This window comes from Panthera tigris, chromosome D2 (assembly GCF_018350195.1).
Source record: "Panthera tigris isolate Pti1 chromosome D2, P.tigris_Pti1_mat1.1, whole genome shotgun sequence".
Classification (NCBI taxonomy): Eukaryota; Metazoa; Chordata; class Mammalia; order Carnivora; family Felidae; genus Panthera; species Panthera tigris.
In genome coordinates this window covers 36,531,623-36,555,398 of record NC_056670.1, presented here as the reverse complement: position 1 = coordinate 36,555,398, position 23,776 = coordinate 36,531,623, and the positions used below count along the sequence as shown (strand labels likewise).

At 42.5% G+C, this 23,776-nt stretch overlaps 1 protein-coding gene across 7 annotated transcripts in view; it reads left to right on the top strand.

The window, feature by feature from the left end:
* KCNMA1 (potassium calcium-activated channel subfamily M alpha 1) overlaps positions 1 to 23,776 on the top strand; it is a 726,630-nt gene that overhangs the window by 557,955 nt on the left and 144,899 nt on the right. For all 7 annotated transcript variants that reach the window (XM_042961232.1, XM_042961231.1, XM_042961233.1 and 4 more), the window contains exons 15-16: positions 8,874 to 8,983; positions 22,076 to 22,144. In XM_042961232.1, the coding sequence (XP_042817166.1) occupies positions 8,874 to 8,983; positions 22,076 to 22,144 (179 nt within the window). The remainder of the gene's footprint in view (positions 1 to 8,873; positions 8,984 to 22,075; positions 22,145 to 23,776) is intronic.

Genomic DNA, 23,776 nt, shown 5'->3' with positions numbered 1-23,776 from the left:
TTTTGCAGAAGTTTGAGTCTGCAAAAGAGTGGATGTTGGAAATCAAAACAAAATCTGGTCCCCTACCTCAAATGGGTTGAGAAGCTCTGTCCTGGATAATCCTGCATGCCGGGGGCTGAATCCCCATGAGGATTGCTTTCTCATGAGGATTGCTCAGCAGGCATCTGCTTGAGAACATTTACTTCCTGCTTGCTCTACCCAGATTAGAATTCTTTTCATGATATTTTAAGAACCTTATTATTTGAAGCACAAATGAGGATGTTCCTAACCATTAGCGAGATTGCAAAGCCAAAGTCCTATTTGGACAGAGAGTGAATAGGCCAACCTTTAATGAGTTCTGACGTCTCTTAAGCATAAGATACCCTTTCTTCACTGGAGAGAAAAATAGGGAGAGAGTAGAGAAGCCTTCTAACATATTGAGAAAAATACCAATTTCTGGCCACACAAGCAATACTTTCTTAAATCATTTCTAAATAATAATTCCTTAAAAAAAGTTCTCCTATCAGGGTGCCTGGGTAGCTCAGTCAATTAAGCATCCGACTTTTGATTTCAGCTTAGGTCATGATCTCACACTTTGCGAGCTGGAGCCCCGTTTGGGACTCTGTGCTGCCAGTGCAGAGCCTACATGGGATTCTCTCTCACGCTCAATCTCTCTGCCCCTCCCCTGCTCATGTTCTCTCTTTCAAAATAAATAAATAAACTTTAAAAAAAAAGTTCTCATATCACTCTTTGCACTAAGCCCTTTTAGCTTTAGCCCCTCTGGCACCCTTTGTGTTTTCAGAATAATCTGGGCTGGAGGTAATATAGCAGAGGAAACACCATATATTCTTACACTCTTGCATGCTGTGTCTGTCAGTCGCTCTCAGAACACCTCATGTGGGCATTTTTTTTTCCTCATAATGCCTGATGGAAGAAATCTCATTTGATAGTCTGCAGCCCACTAGTCTGGGTCTAAGAGATTTGGCTCAAGTCCACCCAGAATTAATCTTCGGAGTTGTTTATTTATTCGTTCAGTACTGAAGCAACCAGTTATCTGGCATTCCATCAAATCCCAAATAATTTGTTTTAATTGACATTGTCCTGAAGGCTTTGGACGAGTCTGAAATCCTTTCGTCCTGCTCTCACATTCTGGAGAATGCAATCTGAAATAGGCCATAATTGTGGAATGCCAAATCGTTATGGAGTCCCTGAAATCCAATGCTGCTCTCAGAAGGGCAGCCGACCTGAGTCCACATCCAAGAAGTACAGCATTGAAGTGCAATTTGGCATGGAGAAGAAATACATTCTGAAAAGGTGCAAATCACCATTCATTCCCCCCGCCCCCATCTCCTCTGCTTCTCTCCTTTGGTTTCAACTTTATCACCAGTTTATCCCACCCCCAGAAAGCTGTGCAGCGAGGCATTCTCTATTCTGGCACCTGTGAGGACATAAGCTAGCAAGATGCAAAGGCTTTATTTTTTTAATACCACAAGTTGGTCTTAGGATTTGTCATTATACTGAAGAACGTTGAGGCGAGAAAGGGAAGGCGAAAGAGGTAGCCCTGTACCCATTGATAAAAACTGGGACAAATATGTTAAGATTGGTGTGTGGAGGAAATGAGGAGAGAGAGAATCCAAAAAGCCCAATGATAAAGCCTTCTTAACACTCAATTGTCCTTAACATTGTTCGTTCCAGCAAGAAATGATTAGATGCAACATTAAATCAGATTTTTCTCAGTGACAGAGCATGCTGTTAAAGAATGGGGATAAATGACCCCACACATTTTAATAACCACCCATACACTCATCAGCCTAGAGACCATAAATGCTGATCCTGTGTTTATTATTATAGTCAAGGGCTTGACACTTCCTCTGGGTTCTTTCTCTTTCGTTCTTTCTTTCTCTTTCTTTTTCTTTCTTTTCTTCCTTTTTTTGTTTGTTGTAGGAATTAATATGTTTAATGGTATCTAAGGCACTTGGTCATCAGTTCATGTCATTGTCACAATGACAATGTATTGTGTAATTTATATGTACAAAGTTCATTCAGATGTGACTAGTTAATTCTTTTTTTAAGTATTTTATTTATTTTTGATATAGAGAGAGGCAGAGCACAAGTGGGGGAGGGGCAGAGAGAGAAGGAGACACAGAATCCGAAGCAGGCTCCAGACTCCAAGCTGTCAGCACAGAGCCCAACTCAGGGCTCAAACTCACAAACTGTGAGATCATGACCTGAGCCGAAGTTGGACGCTTAACCGACTGAACCACCCAGGTGCCCTGTGACTAGTTAATTCTTATCAAAGCAGTTTGATGATTTAAAACTGTGCATTCTTTAGAGAAAAATATTAACTTAAAATTTGGATAGATTAAAAAAATAGTAATGCGTTGAATACCTGCTAATACACTAGCCTCCTACTACCAGTTTGGGGCAATGTTAGTGTCTGTGTTATGACTCCCGTCTTCTTATTGCAGCTATTAACATAATGGTCATTGGTTTTTATAATTTCCTTTTAGTTCATTATTTTTGATGTGCATAATATCAATATATTTGGATTAAAATAGTGTACTTGTTTCCAGTTAAATAAGAATTGGCATATTAGATAATCTCCAGAATTATTTACATGACTCCAGAGGTGGGGACAGACGTTAGCAAAATTATTTGACCGTAATCACCACGGTCATTCAGACTCTTCGCTGGGAACAGAAATCACCGTGGTTGTAGCATACCCCAGCCAGGATGGTTGATTTTTCACATTCACTGGGTTGTTAGCATTAGAGAAACACAGTTTCACTCTAATCAGAGAAAGCATAAAAAATAAAAGGTGTCATTACCGACCCACCATTAGTAACACATGCAGAATCTAGGATCAAGAAGGTGTTACTTCCTTCGAAGCCAAGGCTCATGTTTCCAGTTGGCAGGTACCCTTTGATGGTGGAGCTGTCTGCCCATGAGTTGGTGTACAACCATTTACTCGGGGGGTTGAACTAGACTGGTTGAAAAATTAGATAATGAAGAAAACATAAATAAGCCCACAAGCAGTGTAGACGAGCTAGCCCAATGGCTCAATTTCCCTTTCTCACTGAAGATTCTGTGAGTGAGTATTTGATGAATCAGGAGCCACAGCACATCATCTGCTCATCTTTGCTCTTCTAAAACAGCTGGAGTTTGATGTGACAGCCAAAGGAGAAATTGCTGCCTCAGGAAATGCTTTGCCTTTGACTGATGGCTGCATGGCTGGCAAATTAATTTTGGCACCTTTCCTTAAGTCACTTTGGTCCCATTCCTTCATTTTTCTGCTGGGAATGTGTACATTACATTACAGTTAAAAATACCTTCACAACACAAATGTGGAGAATAGCATGTACTATTTGAGGAAAGAAGTTGTAGGCTGAGATGGTTCCATTTTGTAGAGTAGAAAGGATGCCGTCATGCTCTGAGAGGAGGCCCACACTCTCAGTGCAGCTCAATATTTGTTTTCCATTTTCATTTTCATTTTTCATTTTTTTAAATATAATTTATTGTCAACTCGGCTAACATACAGTGTGTAAAGTGTGCTCTTGGTTTTTGGGGTAGACTCTTGTGGTTCATTGCTTACATACAACACCCAGTGCTCATCCCAACAAGTGGCCTCCTCAATGCCCATCACCCACTTTCCCCTCTGCCCCACCTCCCATCAACCCTCAGTTTGTTCTCTGTGTTTAAGAGTCTCTTATGGTTTGCCTCCCTCCCTCTCTGTTTGTAACTATTTTTTCCCCTTCCCTTCTCCCATGGTCTTCTATTAAGTTTCTCAAGTTCCACATATAAATGAAAACATGATATCTGTCCTTCTCTGGCTAACTTATTTCACTCAGCATAATACCTTCTAGTTCCATCCACATTTCTGCAAATGGCATGATTTCATTCTTTCTCATTGCCAAGTAGTATTCCAGTGTATATATAAACCACATTTTCTTTATCCATTTATTGGTTGATGGACATTTAGGCTCTTTCCATAATTTGGTTATTGTTGAAAGTGCTGCTATAAACATTGGGGTACATGTGCCCCTATGAATCAGCACTCCTGTATCCCTTGGATAAATCCCTAGCAGTGCTATTGCTGGGTGGTAAGGTAGTTCTATTTGTAATGTTTTGAGGAACCTCTGTACTGTTTTCCAGAGTGGCTGCACCAGTTTGCATTCCCACCAACAGTGCAGGAGGGTTCCCGTTTCTCCACATCCTCGCCAGCATCTATAGTTTCCTGAGTTGTTCATTTTAGCCACTCTGACTGGTGTGAGGTGGTATCTCAGTGTGGTTTTGATTTGTATTTCCCTGATGATGAGTGACATTGAACATCTTTTCATGTTTCTGTTGGCCATCTGGATATCTTCTTTGGAAAAGTGTCTATTCACTTCCTCTGCCCATTTCTTCACGGGATTATTTGTTTTTTGGGTGTTGAGTTTGGTAAGTTCTCTATACATTTTGGATACTAACCCTTTAGCTGATGTGTCATTTGCAAATATCTTTTCCCTTCCATTGGTTTACAACTCAAAATTAATGTTACTCCTCATCAACCTCTCACAAGGTCATGGGCTCCAGGGTTTAAGAATTTGAGTCATTGGTGAGCTTCTGTTCTGATATTTCCCCTCTTAGGTACTCATATACAGCAAATCCATCCTGCCCCCCAAGATCCTAGCACCACTCCCTCCTTATATATTTACTCTGTCATCTCTAGCAAAAGGTGTACATGGTGTGTGGTTAAGAGTATGAACTCTGAATCTTATTCACACCAACAATTGGCTTTGTGACTATTAGTGTGTTACTTAACCTCTCTGTGCTTCAGTTTAGTCCCCTGTAAAAGGGAAATCATAATGACAGTAACTCGCTCCACCTTTTCTAGCTCTCTTTGTTCACTGCCATCTTCTCTTGGGTGAAGCACAAATGTTTTCAACTCAACATATATTACACTTATTTTTCCTTTCTTAAGAATGCATTTCTTAGGGCACCTGGGTGGCTCAGTCGGTTAAGCTTCCAACTTCAGTCCAGGTCATGATCTCACAGTTCCTGAGTTCGAGCCTCATGTCGGGCTCTGTGCTGACAGTTCAGAGCCTGGAGTCTGCTTCAGATACATTCTGTGTCTCCCTCTCTCTCTGCCCCTCCCCTGCGTGTGCTCTGTCTCTCTCTCTTTCAAATATAAAAATAAAAATTTAAAAAAAAATTTAAAAAAAGAATGCATGTCTTTACTGCTAACAAAGGTAAAAGAATATGTACTTTCAGTTTTGTTTTTTCAGCCAAAGATGCCAGGTTTGAGACTTAGAAAGGTAAACCTTGGTAAGAAGTGATAGATAGTTTGAGCCCTTGCCTTGGGATGAAGATTGAGGTTCTCTTGTCTGAGCCTGCTGTGTGCTGTGGTGTCAGTGTCCTGGGTTGGGGCTCATTTCCTGATTCTCCTGATGTGATTAGCCTGTTCTTATTGTTGATCTGTCACAACTTGTCATTCTTGCCCTTAAGGATTAAAAGGTCTTAGGATTCATTATAATTACTGGTTCTTCTGCCCTTACAATTATAGATATTGCACTGTCAGCACAGAGCTTGACACGAGGCTTGAACTCACGAACCATGAGATCATGACCTGAGCCGAAATCAGGAGTCGTATACTCAACTGACTGAGCCACCCTGGTGCCCCAGAACACCTTTGTTAGGAATCTCAAAAACATGTTGGCTTATCTATATAGAAATAGTGTTAAAGATGTGGCAATCTTAAGCAAAAATCTTAAGCAATGAAGTGAAACCTCTCAGTGTTTAAACAGTCCCTTCAGTGCTACTCTATCTAGCATTGCAGATACCATCTCAGAATCCACAGATAGATGTAGAAGAGGCATTTTGCTTTCCAGAAAAGTTCTGTATGTTTTTTTTCCAAGTTATTTGACATTGAATCCCTTAAGTGTTTTTGATCAGCCACAAAGGCAAAACCTGCAGAAAGAAAAATATGGGAAAAAATCAGGAAAAGGTATATCTGGTTAGATATCTTAGCTAGACATCTGGTGCTTCTTCCAGCAAAGAGAAAAAAAAATGGGAAAATAAATACCCGTTTAAATAAGATCTAATCAGCAACTGGAATAGGTCCTGAATAGATACTGAATATGCTCAGTAAGTCTTTGCTGAATGAATAATTGAATGAACATTTGCTATGTTCAAAACAAACATGAATAATACTATTATCCTGCAAGAATTTGTGTCTACTTAATAAAAATATTTAATGATTAACTTACAATAAAATTTGGTCTATAGAGTAGTTGCAAGGGCTGTTGGGTGGTTGGGTCAGCTAATCATCTGACTTTTGATTTCAGCTTAGGTCATGATCTCTGGGTTCATGAATTTGAGCCCCATGTTGGGCTCTGCACTGACAATGCAGAGTCTTCTTGGGATTCTCTCTCTTTCTCCCTCTGCCCCCACTCTCTCTCAAAAATAAATAAATAGGGGCACCTGGGTGGCTTAGTCGGTTGAGCATCCGACTTGGGCTCAGGTCATGATCTCACAGCTCATGAGTTCAAGCCCCGTGTCAGGCTCTGTGCTGACAGCTTGGAGCCTGGAGCCTGCTTGGGAAAGCGTCTCCCTCTCTCTCTGCCCCTAACCCACTCGTATTCTGTCTGTCTCTCTCAAAAAAATAAATAAATATTAAAAACATTAAAAATAAATAAACATAAATAAATACATAAATAAAAATATTTTTTTTTTAAAAAAGGAAATGTTAAAAAAAAAGAATAGTTCTATTAGGATACAGAGGTATGAAAATACTGGCCATAACTAAAAGGACCATATTAAAATTATATTAACTGAGGAATACCACCACCAATCAATAATAATCGAGATAAAGGCTCCTATTTTCATTGCTTTGAAAATCAGATTAAACTAGTAACATAACACATTATAAAGGGAATGTCTCTGCTGAAAGAATAGGCTGAATTCTTCCATTTCAAAAACACTATTTTCCCATGAAGCTCTACCATGAGGATTTATCATTGGCAATTCTTCATGTAGTATCCTATTTACCAATAAAACAAATTATGATACTATAATTCCCCAACTATTCTATATTTCAAATTATTTACTAATGCAGACTAGGCTTTCTTCAAATTAGTTAGAATTAATGGCCTTTGCTTATAAAGTCAAAATATCTTTTATTTGAAAAAAAAGTTGAAATCTTATGATTCAGGGAAATTAAAAAGTTTATGCTTAGTTAAACACATTGCAGTTAATTTTTAAAAATCGTACAGTTTAGCAGTAGAAATGGTTGAGTGCTTTTTTTTTAAAGACCCCACTCTGGGGAAGACCAATTTGTAGATAAACAGCCCATACCCAGCAGCACTGCATAGCTAATGTCTAATGTGTGGGAGTAGGTTAGAAGCAGCTCAAACTAATGAGGTTAACCCACATACTCTAATCACCCAGACTTGCACAAAGCAGGCAAATAGCATAGAAGCAGGGAGCATTCAATTTATTTCTAAATGAGTCCTGCCTTTTTTGTATTCCAGGGTGTCACCCAGTAGATGGTAGGTGTTCATTTCCCACTGTTTCCAAGTCTCTTTCAACTTCTAGCATTGCATTTCCCCTAGCTAACTGATTATGGGCCATAGGCAAGATGCCTTTTAATTCAGCATCAGCCCAAGAAATTGTAAGGAGTCACTTCCTGTTGGCTGGGAAGGTGCCTCTCATCTCCTCACCTTATGTAGAGGTATACATGGGAGGCCACAGCCTACAGACTCCCAGGGACTACTCAGTCTGCCTGCCTTGGGAATCCCAAGGTCTTTGACCTCCTATAGGGGCTCAGCATTCTTGTTGTTACTCACTCTTTAATTTTTAAAGATCACTTCCAATGTAAAATCCTTCTAGAAATGCTTAGCATGAAGAGGGTTGTTGGGAAAACCAGTAGAGCTTGATAAATTAGGAAAAAAGACACATTTTAATGAAATCTGGGGTAAAGCCTGTCTGAAACAACATTTTACTTTTTGTAATACTCAGTGTGTGGTTGGAAAAATCTTTTTTTTCCCAGAGTAGAAATATACGTATTGTTCTATTGTGTTATTGTTTTATTTTTTATGTATATATATGCACACACACACACACACACACACACACACACATTCATTGTAAAAGCCTTCAGACAACTCAGAAATCTATAGAGAAAAGTGTTAGTCTTCCACTCAGAGATAGTTAGTGTTAGTGTTTTAGTATAAAGTTTTCTAGATTTTTCTATGGCTTTACAAGAAATGGTTAGTGTTTTAGTATAAAGTTTTCTAGATTTTTCTATGGCTTTACAAGCATTCAGATAATTATAGGGTATTTTAATAGGGTCAGACTACTAACATTATTTGGTAATTTTTACATAATTGCTATATGAACAGATATACATTTTCACCATCATTTTTAATTATTTCTTTGTATTCCATTGAAAAATGTACCATTTGTGTTTTTTTCCAATTTTTTATTAATAGAAAGGATGTTCTTATACATATGTCTCTGTATATGTGTCTATTTGTTTCTTTGGTATGAATACTTAAAATGGAATGGTTGTGTAAGAGAACATGTCCTTTAAAAAATTTTTATAACACTTGCAAAATTGCTCTTCAAAGCATTTGTATCGATTTACTTGCCCACCAGTATTGTGGGTGAATGCCCATGCTTCACACCCTTGAAAAGCATACAGGTTAGAAAAATGGTGCTTTAGAGAGGATGTACTTCCATTCTAAGAGCTTAGGAGCATGGAAAGCTTCACGTGGACGATGTGGTTGTGGTCCTGGCTGCTGAAGACAGTCACCATCACATAACTAGGGCATTCATTCATTTGCCAGATGGTAAACTCTGGTTTTCCTTTTATAGTGTGCTGTCATATCTTGAACCTCCTGTGTTCTTCTCTCTAGATTGAGGAAGACACGTGGCAGAAATACTACTTGGAAGGAGTCTCAAATGAAATGTACACAGAATATCTCTCCAGTGCCTTCGTGGGTCTGTCCTTCCCTACTGTTTGTGAGTAAGTGACCATTAACCATGTGCTCTTTGGCTCTCAGGGGTATTTAATGTGCCCCTTTCAGGGAAGACACCTTACGCCTGCCCAATACAGCTGGGGTACTCAACAATTACTGAGGGTAACCTGTGTGCTCTGTCTTGTGTGGTGAACAGGAAGGTGGGTCATTACATGGTCTCTGCCTTGGGGATTTCTGCTGGCCCTACTTTTCCCCACAGCTCTGAGAACCTTATACTTAGGTCCATCATTTGCATTAAATTATGAACCACAGTGTTCCTGCATGTCTTGAATTAGGCTCCTGTGGTGTAGACACAAGTATGATGGGTGGCAGGAACCCATGTCTTTTTACCAGGATGAAAACAAATCTTGCCTGCTCCTTGATGAAAGGAATTTTAATATCTTTCAGTCAAATCAGATCATAGAGACATCTGAGAAGCCTTTATTCAAAGTGCATTCAAATACTGCTGAGGAAATGTGGAACCAAATGTATGGAAGGAGGCCTTGAGAAGCTCTTAGCAATTTAGCTCCTGACATGAACAACCACCATGTTATGACAATGAGAAGGCTTAGCTTTTCCTTATTATTGGCTCAGCAGGATGGATTTGAACAAGAGGCAGCCCCAGCTGGCCATGGCCCCTCAAAGTAGCATAGGTGATCATTTAAGGGATATGAACTCAAGAGTTACATGGGTCCTGGACCCCGAGAAACTTCCATCATGATGATGCCTTAGATTTCCCACTTGGAATCTCAAATGTTGGGTGCAAGTCAAACAGGGGTTTTGTCCCCTATGAAAGCATAAACTCCCTGGGAATGTTGAAACATTAAGCCTTGTTAATCCATTGACACTTTAGCAAAAGATTTGATAACCTCAGTCTTGCTGGTAAAAACTGGGCAGAAATAGGGGAATCTTGGAACCACTGGGCTGAGGATGAAAAGCTATTCCCTTGTGCTGAGTACCTACAAATGAAACCCACCTTCTGGAAAGGGAGGTCTAAAAAGGATAGACCTGGGGACCCTTGGGCTCTTCTGTCTTCTAGCTTTCTGTTCTGTGCACAGCAGAGAGGGGACAGAGCACCTGGGAGGTGGTGTTTACCTGGAGACTCCTGTCACAGAACACAGCAGGTGTACTGTGTCTGTCCCTGGGCCCAGACCCTAAACAATCCAAAACGGTTTGGCTCTTTACTGAAATTTCCCATCCTGTCTCTAAGCGAAAGTTTAAACGCTAAATGGACTGGAAAAGTGAATAGGTAATTGATTCGGAAGGAGTTATTTCCTGAAAATGGATGCCCTATTGTAACTCCCATGTGTTCCTTTCTGTGAGAGCTATTTCTCTTTCTGCCACAGAAAGAAGTTAACCATTCAGAGGCCTCAGGTCCTGGAACATTGAGGCTGTCCCAGGGGATTTTCTCCACCTTGGGGTTTGGACTGCCTAGGATAGAAAGCCCAGGAGAATTCAAGACTTTTAATAGAAGCTGGTTCTATGTTTAAAAAAAAAAAAATGGAGGCCTCCTATATAATGTAGGGGTGGTCTGAGCACACGGCAAAGCTGCCAATGCCCAGAGGGGTCCTATGGCATTGGGGGCATTAGCAGAGGTGTGTGTGAAGATGCCAATGCCCAGAGGGGTCCTATGGCATTGGGGGCATTAGCAGAGGTGTGTGTGAAGATGCCCTCCTTGGCTGTTGATTTTCCCTGGTTTGACCAGTGTTTATATCTATCATGAGTGCTTCCTCGGAAGCCTGCATTCCCACTGCTTTTCTTACTCTGCTGCGGAATACCAAGTCAGTTTGTTTTAAGAGCATTAAACCGCAAGGTTAGAATTGCTCCCCCTAGAGGCTGCAACTGGGATACCCACAAGGTAAATTTGGCTCCCTTAAGTGCCCTGTGCAGTGTTTCATTTCTTAACAGTTAATTGCGAATATTTCAAAATAGTGGTATTTCACATAAAAACCAGATTTTTGGCCTCTCTTGAAAACCTGATGTGCACTTGCATTTCTACCAGATGCTAACTGGCTCTAATTTGTTGTAAAGAAGGAGTTAGTGTAGGTCCTCCCCTCTCTGTTGTCTTAAACCAGGCCAGATCTGCATTGATACCCTGGGCCTGGCCCCACTGCCATGTGACTTTGTCAAGAACTCCCTGGGTGGTGTGACACTTCACTGCCCTTCGGAGCCAGCTCAAGAGCTGGACACTAGTGGCTGCTGTAAATATTTCCTTTGATGGATTTGCATGTTTAGATCATGTCCTGAGGAGGAGAGAATCTTTCAGACACACCTCGTTGTCAGAGAATTTAATATTTGTTCAGCACAGCTTCTAGAATACAAAAAAAAAAAATCCACAAACTTCTGATGTGAGTGAGAATGTGTTCAACTTAGTGCTATTATTCGTTTAACACAATGATACAGCAGAGGTAGGAATAATCAATAAAGAAAGGACATTTAATGAGATTTAGGAACATCCCAAAACATTGAAGCTCTCCTCAAGCATTTGATTATCTGGAGGCTTAATTATCTGTGTTTTCTACTTTAAATTAAAGAAAAGCCATAACTCAAAGTTACCAGCAGTTTAATGATAACACTCTTCAATTCAGGTTAATTAAAGCACAGCCGTAATTAGAGTGTAGTGTTGTATATCACCGGGCTGGCGCATAAGTATTTTCATTACAGTAAGAATTGGCTATTCAATTTCGAGATGACATAAAGGACGCTGAAATATATTTTAAGCTGGTTCATGTAGAAGAAAAAGAATTGGGGAATATTCTGGGGACAATAAAGCACAGATAAAATATACAGATTTTCAGAGCGGTTTCTGTAATTATGTGCTGCATTAAAACAATATGCAGCCAATAACGTCTTAAAGCATGAAAAGAAATAAATTTGCTCTTCCCCTAGCTGGCAGTATGCCCCCTTGCAGGGTGGGATCACCGCCCAGGAGAGCTTGGAGTTTTCTCAGAAGCCGGGAGAAACGTTCTGTGGAAAGATAAGGGAGCAGGATACACGGATGAAATTTGAAGTTATTTCCCCAGAGAACAGAGTGGGGAAGAGGAGAGGCAGGAGGGCCGGAAGGCCCCCACAAGGCAAGCTTTTTAAAAATTTCTAGTGGAGAGGTGTTCCCTCTTGCCCGGGGGAGACTCACACCAGCTATGTCCTCAGACTTCTGGGCACCGGCCTTGTGGCCTCACTGCGTGTGTCATCAGAAGATGCACCTTTGTTCCGTGTGTCACTAACTTAGACAAAACACAGTACCATTTCTAAATATTTCATTTATGTCTTCTCATTTTAGCCACACAACAATCCTGTGGTTTCTATTAATGCCACACTTCCTGGTTTATGAACAAGGACACTGGGACTCAGAGGATGTTGGTGCCCCTCCAAAGCCACCTAGTGCACAAGTGACAGAGCCAGGGTTCTGATGCTGGGCCTGTGTAATTGAGAGCAGCTTGGAGGAGCTGCTGGAGGAAAGCTGTCTAATTAAGAATCTCCCGGGGAGTGTAGTAAGTGGAGAGATTTCTAGGCTCCATCTCCAGATTTTAATATCTGGGGGAGTCCCCCACATCTGTACTTTTTTTTATAAGCAAAGACAGGTGATTCTGATTCAAAGTCTGATGCCTGGGGCCTCCCCCTACCCCCTCCTGCCTCATCCCTCTACACCACAGGCTGGAATAAGCTCCCCTTACTCCGCACTTTGGGCTCAGTCACTGGAATGTTTCTCTCTGATTTTAGGCAAATCATAGAATTATAGGTGGGCCATATTTGACAAGCTAATGTTAACATTTGGGCTTTTGTGTGAGTTTCCTTGCCACCATTCCTGCTTCACATTTTCTTCAATCTCCTGGAAGACAGGCTGAATCTACACTCTGCCACGCCAGGCACACTCCTGACTGCTCTGCCCTCTCTCCATGCCTTATCCAAATCAGTATAGAAAAAAGGCATGGGGGTGCTGAGCCCTTTAATGCTCTTGGTGAGATTTCCACTGGACATCATGAGAGCAACTTCAGGCTGCAGAGAACAGAGAAGCGCTCAATGCCAAGATGCACAGAGGAAATAAGGACAATTCAGGATGCAACCCACAAAGGTGCCTCTTGGCTTTGTTGGCAAGATCATGGTGGCTATGTCCTAGACCTTCCCCAGGATGCCCTTAGGGTGTTCCTTTTAAGAGCCAGCAACTCCTAAGCAACCCCCCTTCATTTTGCATAGCTGGCTTGCCCCTGGGTCTGTGTGAAAGTACGATCAAGGCAAAGGAGCTTTGGGATCTGAAAGAGAAGGTGCCATCCATTGTGCTCTGAACACCACAAAACCACCTGCTCCCTCTCCCTCCCATTCCCCACCTTCCTCAGCAAGGGACCATGGAGGGTGCGAGGGGCCAGCACCAAGCCTGCAGGAATCAAGGAGCTGCTGTCTGAGGCCATGTTTGCCACTAAAGGGTCTTGTATTTGACCGGTCCCCATAATAGGATGATGCTTGATATTGTAGAGTGTGACCCTGGAATCTCAAACCCTCAGAGCAGCCACTTGGTGGATGTGTAATTTGGGACAAGGTATTTGATTTCTCCATACCTCCTTCCTCTGATAGTTACCAGCTGCCTGACTTTGGGCATGGTGTTTACCCCAGTATCCTCATCTCTGAAATAGGAACATTACTTATCTCTCAATAGTGCTGATATTCTTTTCCCTCTCCCACCTCATCTTTTCCCACCTCCTCCACTCCTGTCCCATCAAGTACAACATAAGCACCAAGAAAGAAAGGGATTACATTGTGGCATTTCCAGGTTGTATTTACTCTTACCCTCTAGAAAAGTTCTGCGGTCAGTCAGTGGTCTGTCAGTCACCAGCCACTCAGTCGACTAGATTTTTAATAAACTTAGGATATGTGTGCAGTGTGCCAGGCATGGTGCCATCTCTAAAGGAAACTGCAATTAGATTTAATCAAGGATTAATTAAAGGATTAATGACAGTACTTATAAGTGAAAAGTAAAGAACTCTGTTTCCCTACAGTGGCTGCTTTCAGAGAGTTTTAAGTCTGGCGAAGAAAAATAATACCCAGGGCACCTGGGTGGCTCAGACGGTTAAGCATCCGACTCTTGATTCGGCTGAGGTCATGATCTCATGGTTCATGAGATTGAGCCCCGAGTCAGGCTCTGTGCTGACAGTGTGGAGCCTGCTTGGGATTCTGTATCCCTCCCTCTCTGCCCCTCCCCCACTCACACGTGTGCATGTGCTCTCTCTCAAAATAAATAAATAAACATTTGGAAAAAAAGAAAGAAAGAATACCCATCCTCAGAGAGAACTAAGCACCTGTGGAGAAGTATTTGATGGGTGCACACTGGAGGACAGAGGCTGAGAGAGGGGGTGAGAACTCCCTGTAGGCTGGGGGGTGGGCAGGAGAGGCTTCCTAGAAGAGAAGACACTTGAGCTGTGTCTTGTAAGGAGATTGGATTCAGAGAGGGAATAAAGAGGGAAGAGGGAATTCTAAGCAGTAGGCAGTTGGGAGGCTGGGAGCCACATAGCATCTCTCCGATTTTCCAACAAGAGCAAACTGATTTCCCTTTTAGATGGGAGAAAGAGACAAATCAGATTTCTTTTGACGTGTGATGTTTTCAGGGGGAAACAGCGACAGAGTTTTTTTTGTCTGCCTCCAGACAAGAAAGTGAAGGCAGAGGGGAGACCAGAGAAGTGGGGAAGGAGGAGCAGGAGGAAACCACAGGTTCTGAGGTTGGGTTATGGCAAGAACACCATGTTCCAGGTCCTGGCTTTCTCAGTGAGGGTATTAGTCAGTCATTCATCGCTTGCAAAATATAAAAGCTTAATTGTATTGGGTTTTACAGCTCAGAGGGGATTAGGACAAAAGATGTATTTAAAATACAGTGTGTCTCTCTCTGTCCCCCTGCAGCTGATGGAGTAGTTAAAATTCAGATTTGATGTGGAGTATTTAATGCCTGGGTAACTTGGGGGAACTCTGGTCAGATCTTCGCGGTGCTACAGGGCAGGAGTTCTGCCCTCGGTCTAGATGTGAGCATGGATGCTTTTGTGATGACTGAAGACAGTGTGGAGGTTGGAGGGGGCTTCTCCATCCCCTCGTCCACCTGCATTCAGGGCTCCTAAACAAGAAGAAAATCATGCTCTCGTGCTGTGTTGTTCTGCATGGACAGATCTTTCCAGTGAAGCTGCTTGAGGGAGATTTAAGACTACCTGGGGAAAGCTGGGTCTCCTGTAAAATGAAAACCAGAGCCACTTGAACTTGAGTTCTAGCAGATCAGTAGATTTTAGGGAAGGATTTCTGAATTTGAACATGGAGCAGAGAGAAGCTGGCAAGCCTGATTGTCATTTGATGGATTCATTTAGCCAGGCTGCAGAAATGAGAATTTTGTGAGAAATTGTGGAGGGACTCAAGTCTCATCTTTAAAAAATATTTTTCCTGAACAAAGTGGCCCTATTCATCCAATTATTTGAGGGGTGGTATTGTAGTTAAGACAACATTTATGAACACAGATAGGAATACAATATTTATGATGATTTCTACTACAGAGACCCAGAGATGACCAGTAATCTTTCTACATGTTAGTGAATAAACAAATGACCCTAAAAACTGTTAAAACTTTTTTTTTAAGTTTTGAGGGAGAGAGAGGCGGGGGAGAGGGGAATAGAGAGATGGAGAGAGAGACAGAGAGAGAGAGAGAGAGAGAGAGAGAGAGAGAGAGAGAGAGAGAGAGAATCCCAAGCAGGCTCCACAATGTCAGTGCAGAGCCCAATATGGGGCTTAAATCCATGAACCATGAGATCATGACCTGAGCTGAAATCAAGAGTCAGATGCTTAACTGCCTGAGCCACCCAGGTGCCCCTAAAATCTGTTAAACTTTTAATCGAAGGCCACAGAGACAGTGGCACATCTAGAATTCTCTTCAGGAGGGTCAAGGAGGCAGTCCGTTGGAAATGAGATGTTAGGGGCTTCACTTGATATTAGGTCCACATAACAAACACACAGTTTACATTTTGTTTCTGACTAATAATAGTAATACAGTTTTCTAAAATGCATTTATTCATATTTTAGACAAATGCTTGCTGTCTATATCAAAGAATGTAATTATTAATAAAATCAAGTGTCTCAGGTGTGGTAGTGGAGATATTGTGAGTGTGTGTGTGTGTGTGTGTGCGTACGCATGCGTGTGTGTTTGAGGTGGGGGTGTTCTGAAGCCCGCTCCACCTCTATCAAAGCTATTGGGAAATGAAATCTGAACATCTCCATGAGCATTTTAAATCACTTCCTTTTTCTTGGTCCTGAGTCTTATAAATCCTGCTGTTTCAAATTTCCTTTAACTAGATGTTTCCATTTCGAGAGCCTATCATTTTAAATCAAAGCTCCTAAATCTGAATCTTTTTCATTCTAGCCCCTAGATCCTAAAGATCTGGTTTCCCAATGCACAGTATTTACATCCACATCTACTCTGATTACATGCATCAGCCTGACATTGCCAGGGTCCCTCTGGATCGCAGAAGAGGGGCCTGTATTTCAGGGTAAGCTGGGTTTGCAGGGCACAATGAAAGCTACCTCTTCTCTCTTCACCCACTCACTCCTAGGTGACTCATCTTCAACAGCCCCAAACCACATCTTCACACACCCTTCTTGGGCACATTCAAAAGTACAGGTTCTGCGACAGGTTTCTCTGCTTAATTCACATCAGCAAGCAATCTTTCTAGTCAAGGAGTCTGATTTAATGGCAAGAACAATTTATGTCCCTCTGGGTAGGTAGAAACAGTTGGACTCTAATTCTTAAGAGCCTTTGTTCAGGAACATCTGGGTTGAAACTACTGTATTTAACAGATGATGCTAGCACTAAAAAAAAAAAAGGCCTCGAATAATGTCATTGTCAAATTTGGTAGATCTCTACTTAATAATTACCAAGAAAGCAATCTAACTTGTTATTACAACAGTTTTATTGCAGATTGCTGGTTTAAGACCTTTTTGTGACAAGTGGCATTTTTTTTTTTCTGGAAAAAAGTCATTTCTGTTCCCCTGTAATTATTTTCACAACCAGCAGCAACTTCCTGCATTGGACATATTGGGACATTTTATTTTAGAAATAAGAATTGAATTCCTGCTAACTTATGGCTGATTTTATCCTGTTTATCCATTGTAAAGGCGGTCTCGCTTCTCTTTCTTATACCCTCCCTCAACCTAAGCCCCTTTCTCATCCACCCCCGGTCCTATCTATGTGGAGACACTGAGTAAAACCATAAGAAGGACTATAAGAACTGGATGAGCAAAGCTTATTTTGCTTTACCAAAAACAATGGTATCAATGATACAAGTAAATATTTAATCTCAGGACATCAATCCTGGCTGGTCTGAAGATGTGCTCTGAGAAGCACACCCCTTGTGGGAGGATCTGTAGAGATTCCCAAGGATAAATTGCTGTCTGTATCTTAGAATTGTATTTGCATTTTGGCACATTGATTCAAGGCGAATGTGAGATCCCCAGAGTACATCGCTGCTATTCTTTTTCTGTATATCCTTCTTTTCCAGTCTCTTTGCTTCTAATGAGCAGGTTAAGAGCCACCTTGTTTCAGGATTTGATACTCAACTCACAAGCCTTCCCTGCTTCGACTTTCCTAGTTTACCACTTTATCTCTTATGTATACTTCCAGCACCTCATGAGATTCTGCTCCCCAGTCATTCCTGCATTTAATCATCGTTTATTAAATGCGCCTTGCACTCTTTGCACTTTGCAGAATTCCAGGGAGACAAAGCATGTGTCTTGCACTGAAGAAGCTCAACTCGAGGGCAGAGAGATGAGTAAACAAGTGATTACCACACCCCAGCACTCCTGTTCCTAGCCTTGGTCTGTTCATACCTCTAGGACCCCCCAACAGAGACTGTACCTCTGCTGCAGACTTGAGCCCACCATCCTAGATTGGCTAACTCTCTGTGGCAGGATCTAACAAAAAAAACCTGATGTTTAATAGGGGGGATGTAGTTCTGTTTCTAGTGCAAATTGCAAATTACTCAAGATGTGCTTTTTGCGGACATGCAGAAGATACTAGTTAGAGCAGAGATTAAAAACTTAGGTGTCTGTAGGAGGCAGGAGTGAGCAACAAAGAGTGAAGAATGAGGAGGTAGGGTAAGGAGTGCAGGGGACCTTGGCATAGTGGAGAGCACATGTCCCATCCAGAGGTATAAGGGCATCAAGCTCACGTCCCTTTTAGCCATACAGAATGTGGCTCCAGTGTGGCTATTTATGATTGATTTATCAAGGAAAGCTGAAAGGCTAGTTTTTATATGAAATCACCTGTTAGTATCTCATTCTGAATTTTTAAACATGCTGCACTGCCTAATGCTCCATGCTGGGCTTCTGGCCACCACTGAGATTTAATTTCCACTTTTGGCCTTTCTTCATAAAGGCCATTTGACCTTGAGCAAGTTGCCCCTCTTTGTCATCTCTGTGAGAAGGGCAGGCCTGAATCGGATAATCCATGGTTGTGGCACTATTTGCATATGATTACTTTGTTGACATCACTCTGTCCCTCCCCTCTCCCCCTTTGACCAGTGAGTAAAGGCTGGGTTTGGGTCAAAGAGCTTCTTAAAAAGAGGCTTCTGTAAAGCAGTGTAGAATCAGTCATCTTAGATACGGATTTGGAAGTCATGAAAGAGGACTCAGAGATCTCCTTGGTCCACCCTGCTAGGTTAAGGAATGTGCACAAGGCCGTGTAGATTTTACTGACTATGCTGCATTGGAAAACTTCTCTCTTTTTATACCTAGTTGGTAAATGATATTGTAGTACCTAGGAAGACATAATTCACCATTACTGTGGACTATTTCTTTGCTTCTACCAACAGGATCAGGTCATTAAAGCAATTAAGGTCCATGATCCCATGAACCACAGAGTCCCAAAACAGAGTGGCCAGCTGCTCATAGGGTATCAGCATATCGGCCTCTTTGTGACATGTGCTAAGAGCAGCTTTCTCCTTGAGATTTTGGCACTTAGCTGTTATTTACATTAGAAAGTGGTTACCTACCCTGGTAATTTGGTTCAACAAATATTGCATAAGCCATCTGATATTTTAAACAATTTAAGCTCCACAAGTAACAGCCCCATAAAGGGTGCATGTTAGCAGTTCTCTATGGGACATAAATTAAGAAGAGCGTTTTTCCAGCTGTAGTTGGATACCTGGATTGGTGTTTCAGCAAACTGCGTAATCAGCACAAAGCCCAGGTCATTAGAGTCTGCTGGCAGGAATCAGCAAACCTGCAAATCACTGGGAGAGCCCAAATGTGCCTAGATGAAGTGGTCCTTTGAAATCTGTCTGTTGAAAGCAATATGAAGACCGTGACCTCACATGTAGGAATGAGCAATTCGGTCTTCTTCCTACCGGAGAGCATGAGGCCTTCACCAAGCCCTTACCTGCAAGCAACACAGCCACAAAGTCTCACACGTGATTATGTCACTTTTCTATTTGACACCAGCCCGAAGCCTCCCATTTCACTTAGAATAAATGACAGACCAGCAGACTCATTGCTGTGGCCAGCAGTCTTCACAAACTTGCTCCTGCCTAGCTCCCCGACCTAATCACTGTCACTTGTGACTTTGCTCAGCCTGCTGCAGTCCAGCTGCCCTCATTGCTGATCTTCAGACACCCCAAGTTCCTTCCTGCCTCGGGACCCTTGCACTTGCTGCTGCCATTCCCTGGAAAGATTTTTCTCCAGATCCTCATTGCCTGCCTCTTCTCATCACCTCCAGGGCTCAGTGCTCTAACTTCACTTTCTCAGGATGGTCCTCTTGGGCCACTGCAGATAACACATCTTCCCAGTTGCTCTTTTTTGTTTGGTTGGTTGTTTTGGTTTTGGGGGTTTTTGTTGGAGGATAGTTGACACACAGTGTGACATTAGTTTCAGGTGTACAACATTGTGACAGTTCTGCGTGTTATGCTGCATGCTCACCACAGGTGGAGCTACCATCTGTCACCATACAACGCGATACAGTACCTTCGACAATACTCCCTATGCTGTGCCTTTCATCCCCTGACTCATTCAGTCCATAACTGGAAGCCTGTACCTCCCACTCCCCTTCACCCATTTTGCCCACCCTCCTCCCACTCCCCCTTGGCAACACCAGTTGGTTCCTTGTATTTATGGGTCTTCCCAGGTACTCCTCGTCCTCTTCGGTTGTTTTGTTTTCTGCACAGTGTTTTCCTCCTCTGGAAATGTATTACCACTTGTATATTTGCTTTTTATCTATCTCTCCCAGTAAGAAATAGGCTTCCCTGGGGCTAAGGATGTGTATCCTGCCAGGTATTAGTTGGGGATCTTGGGCAAGTTAACATGGGTGTTCTGAGCCTCAGTTTCATCACCCGTGATATAGAGATATAAGTAGATGTTGGAATAACTGAGGCCATCTCTCTCTCTCTCTCTCTCTCAGGGATATTGTAGGGATTAAAGGAGAGCACCAAGGACGGCCCTGACTTGTGAACCGGTGCACCCCTCCCCCCTTATGGGGCTGCAGCCATCAACCCATCAATAACCATCAACTCACTTCTCAATCTATCAGTCAGCCAATGTTTTATTATCCAGAAAGTCCTTAAAACATATGCTCATTGTTGATACTTGTCATATAGAATGTATGTAATTCTTTTGTGTGTGCTTTTATTTCTTTGAGTATATAAATATGTATTTTCACCTAATTGTATCAAATAATTTAGAAGTTTGTATCTATATGACAATCATTTATTAATCTTATACCTTGAAATATTCTTCAAAAACTCATCTTGAATGCTAAAACCATATTGTACCATACTTTACTTAACCACTGCTTCATTATTAGACATTTAGGTAACTTTTTTTTTTTATTCTGTATAAATATTACCACCTTGAACATCTTTACCCATAAATACTTTACTGGATCTTTTATTATTTTCTTAGAACCCCAGTAAGCAAAACCTTTCATTTATTTAGCTTCTGTGTGTCAGTGGTTCCACGGACAGTACTATGGGGAATTCCAAATGAGTCCCAAACTTTTTTGTTTTTAAGTTTTGTTTTTATTTATTTTTTTGAGAGAGATAGAGAGCAAGTGGGGGAGGGGCAGAGAGAGAGAGAGAGAGAGAGAGAGAGAGAGAGAGAGAGGGAGACAGAATCCCAAGCAGGCTCTGTGCTGTCAAGCCCAATGCAGGGCTCGATCTCACAAACCCTGAGATCATGACCTGAGCCAGAGTCAGGAGTCGGAATCTTAACCGACTGAGCCACCCATGAGCCCCTAAATAAGTCTCAGACTCTTGAAGAAGTCACACTGGTTGAGGAGATAAAGTTCAGACACAGAATGCAACGGGGAGCAGCCACAGCCAGTGTGCGGCTGACTTCGGGTTGAAGGAGATTGTTGCAGGTTGTTGCAGGTTGTGGCTCTCTGGGAACAGAGAGCCAGAGGGTGGCGGTGGGCTACGGAAGAGCTGCACAGAAGGTTGGACTTGACGGGGGCCTGGGAGGAAGGGTTGGAAGAAGAGAAGGCATCTGGGGGAGGAATCGCATCAAGGCAGGAACGAGGCAACCTCAAAGCAGGCTGGGCTGCAAGCGAGAGCACCGGGCAGATGAGGTGAGACAGCTTGGATGAGGCCAAGAGTGACGGTGCCACAGTCATGTGCTGGGCAGTTACACGGAGGCTAAGGATTATTACCATCATTCTGAGCACACAGGGGTCTGCTCGGAACAACAATATGAGCCATTTGTACAAAAGACCGAAATGGAATCCAAATAACAGGTCCAGCTGCTCCAAATACCTCCCTCCTCCTGCAGTTAACATTTTACTACCCGACTGAGTAACTAATGAATCTGGCCCAGCATAAATCCCCAGGCACAAATCCCTGCTTGGGGTCTGTGTCTAGACATCCAGACCTGAGTGCAATTTGCACTTTGAACATTCAGCGCCTTATCACTTGCGAGAAATCAGGTTTAATGGGGAGGATGGGGAGGTGTCGCTCCCACCCCCTCCCTTTGGCACAGTGACTATGGAATGGAGGTCCCTGGAATAATGAGTGCATCGGGCGATGGAGAGGTCGTAACAGTGTCGTGTGGCTCTGGTCATTCAGAAGCACTGACTGGGAGGTTTCTCCATCTCATTGCAGGCTGTGTTTTGTGAAGCTCAAGCTCCTGATGATAGCCATTGAGTACAAGTCCGCCAACCGAGAGAGCCGGTAAGTTTGCCACAGCCTGGTGGCCGGCCGACATTTATGAGATGTGAGAGTGCACTAAGAGTCTGGGTCTCCCCAGTTGTTTCTTACACGTTATTGATGTACTTGGAACCCTGATGCATCACATTTCGGGCCCTCGGGCACTTCTCGTGGCGTACCCAACCAGATACTGCCACTTCCATCTCATGCCCCAGCGGGCATTCAGAAAGTGTTTCTCCGGAGGAGAGTGATGAGGCATCCAGATCGCCAGCTGATCATGCCAACTTGCACTTTTTACCCTCTGTGCACAAAATCGGGGACAGCCCCTGTCCTCAAACCCCTTTTTACTGAGGTGAGCATGAAGCAGGTGGATTCTGGCCTCCTTCACAGCAGGGATGGGGCAGGGCTGTGATGGGACACGCCAGCTCTCCCGATAGCCAAATTGCAAGCAGCCTATTGTGTACCATATGTGCTTTTCCCCGTGCAACCGAAATCCAGGTGGCAGAGTATCAGCTTCATGCAAATTAGTCAGGAGAGCAGGCTCAGAGGCAGGAGCCCTCTTTATTTATTTATTTTGCACTTGATTATGTGCAGATCAGACTGATGAGGGACTGGGTCTGGTTGAAATAGATAACAGCCCAGTCAATATATGAGTTCACACTGGAAGAAGGAAGCATCCCATTAACAGGGGATTTTGTTGATGAAGGACTATATGTATTACAGATAAAATAGAGTTGATTTTTTTGCTCCCCAATTTTTATCAATGGGTTTGGAAGAAAGAACTCATTGAGAAATGCATGGGCTTTTGTCCTCTGAAATGACAAAACCTATAGCTAGGTTTCCTCCTAGCTATAGTAAATAAGTCTTCCTATGGATGCCCAAGTGTGGAGTGCAGATACCCTCTGACATATGCCTTAATACGGTGAGTGCAGGGCAACAGTAGAAGATGCCTGCTATCACCATCTAAGGAGTTTTCATTATCTGGATGAATAACTCAATGAAGCCAGACTTCCAAAAGTATGGTCTGTCTCTGACAAAGAACAAACAAAACACAATGAAAAAACACTGGATTGTAAGCAAGTCAATCAATCCAGTGTTTGCTATATTACCTTAACCACCAGATCAGATTGCTCACAAAATCTGATCAAAGGCTAAGCTATTTTGAAAGTCCAAATCAACCAAGAGGAAGAAAAAAAAATGGTGGATTTGGTGGCCACATGTAGAACACGGCCATAGCAGTTAACAAGTATGTATATATACATTTTTCTTTTCTGTGTTGGCAAAGTGAAGAATATTATGTGCAAAAAAAAAAAAAAAAAAAAAAAAACCCAAACCCAGAGTCCTGGCTATTTGCTGTTCAACAGATAAAGCGGATGTTTCTGGAATTACTGCTTTCCCGCATGGAGGCCAATAGTCACTGGTGCCTGTGTAGGGAGAAACATGTCTCCCGGGTTTTTGCAAATGATATTCTTCATGTTGCCACGTCGGTAAATCTGTGTAATTCAGTCTCCTCTCTTTATCACTTCTGTGCATCTCTCAAAGAAGTGTCATGGTGTGGGTGGCACTAATGCCGTGTATTGTTTCTTGACCATTCTGGTATAATCTCAAAGCAGGAGTCCGCACCCTGAACCTTGACCTATCATCTCCCACCTGCCA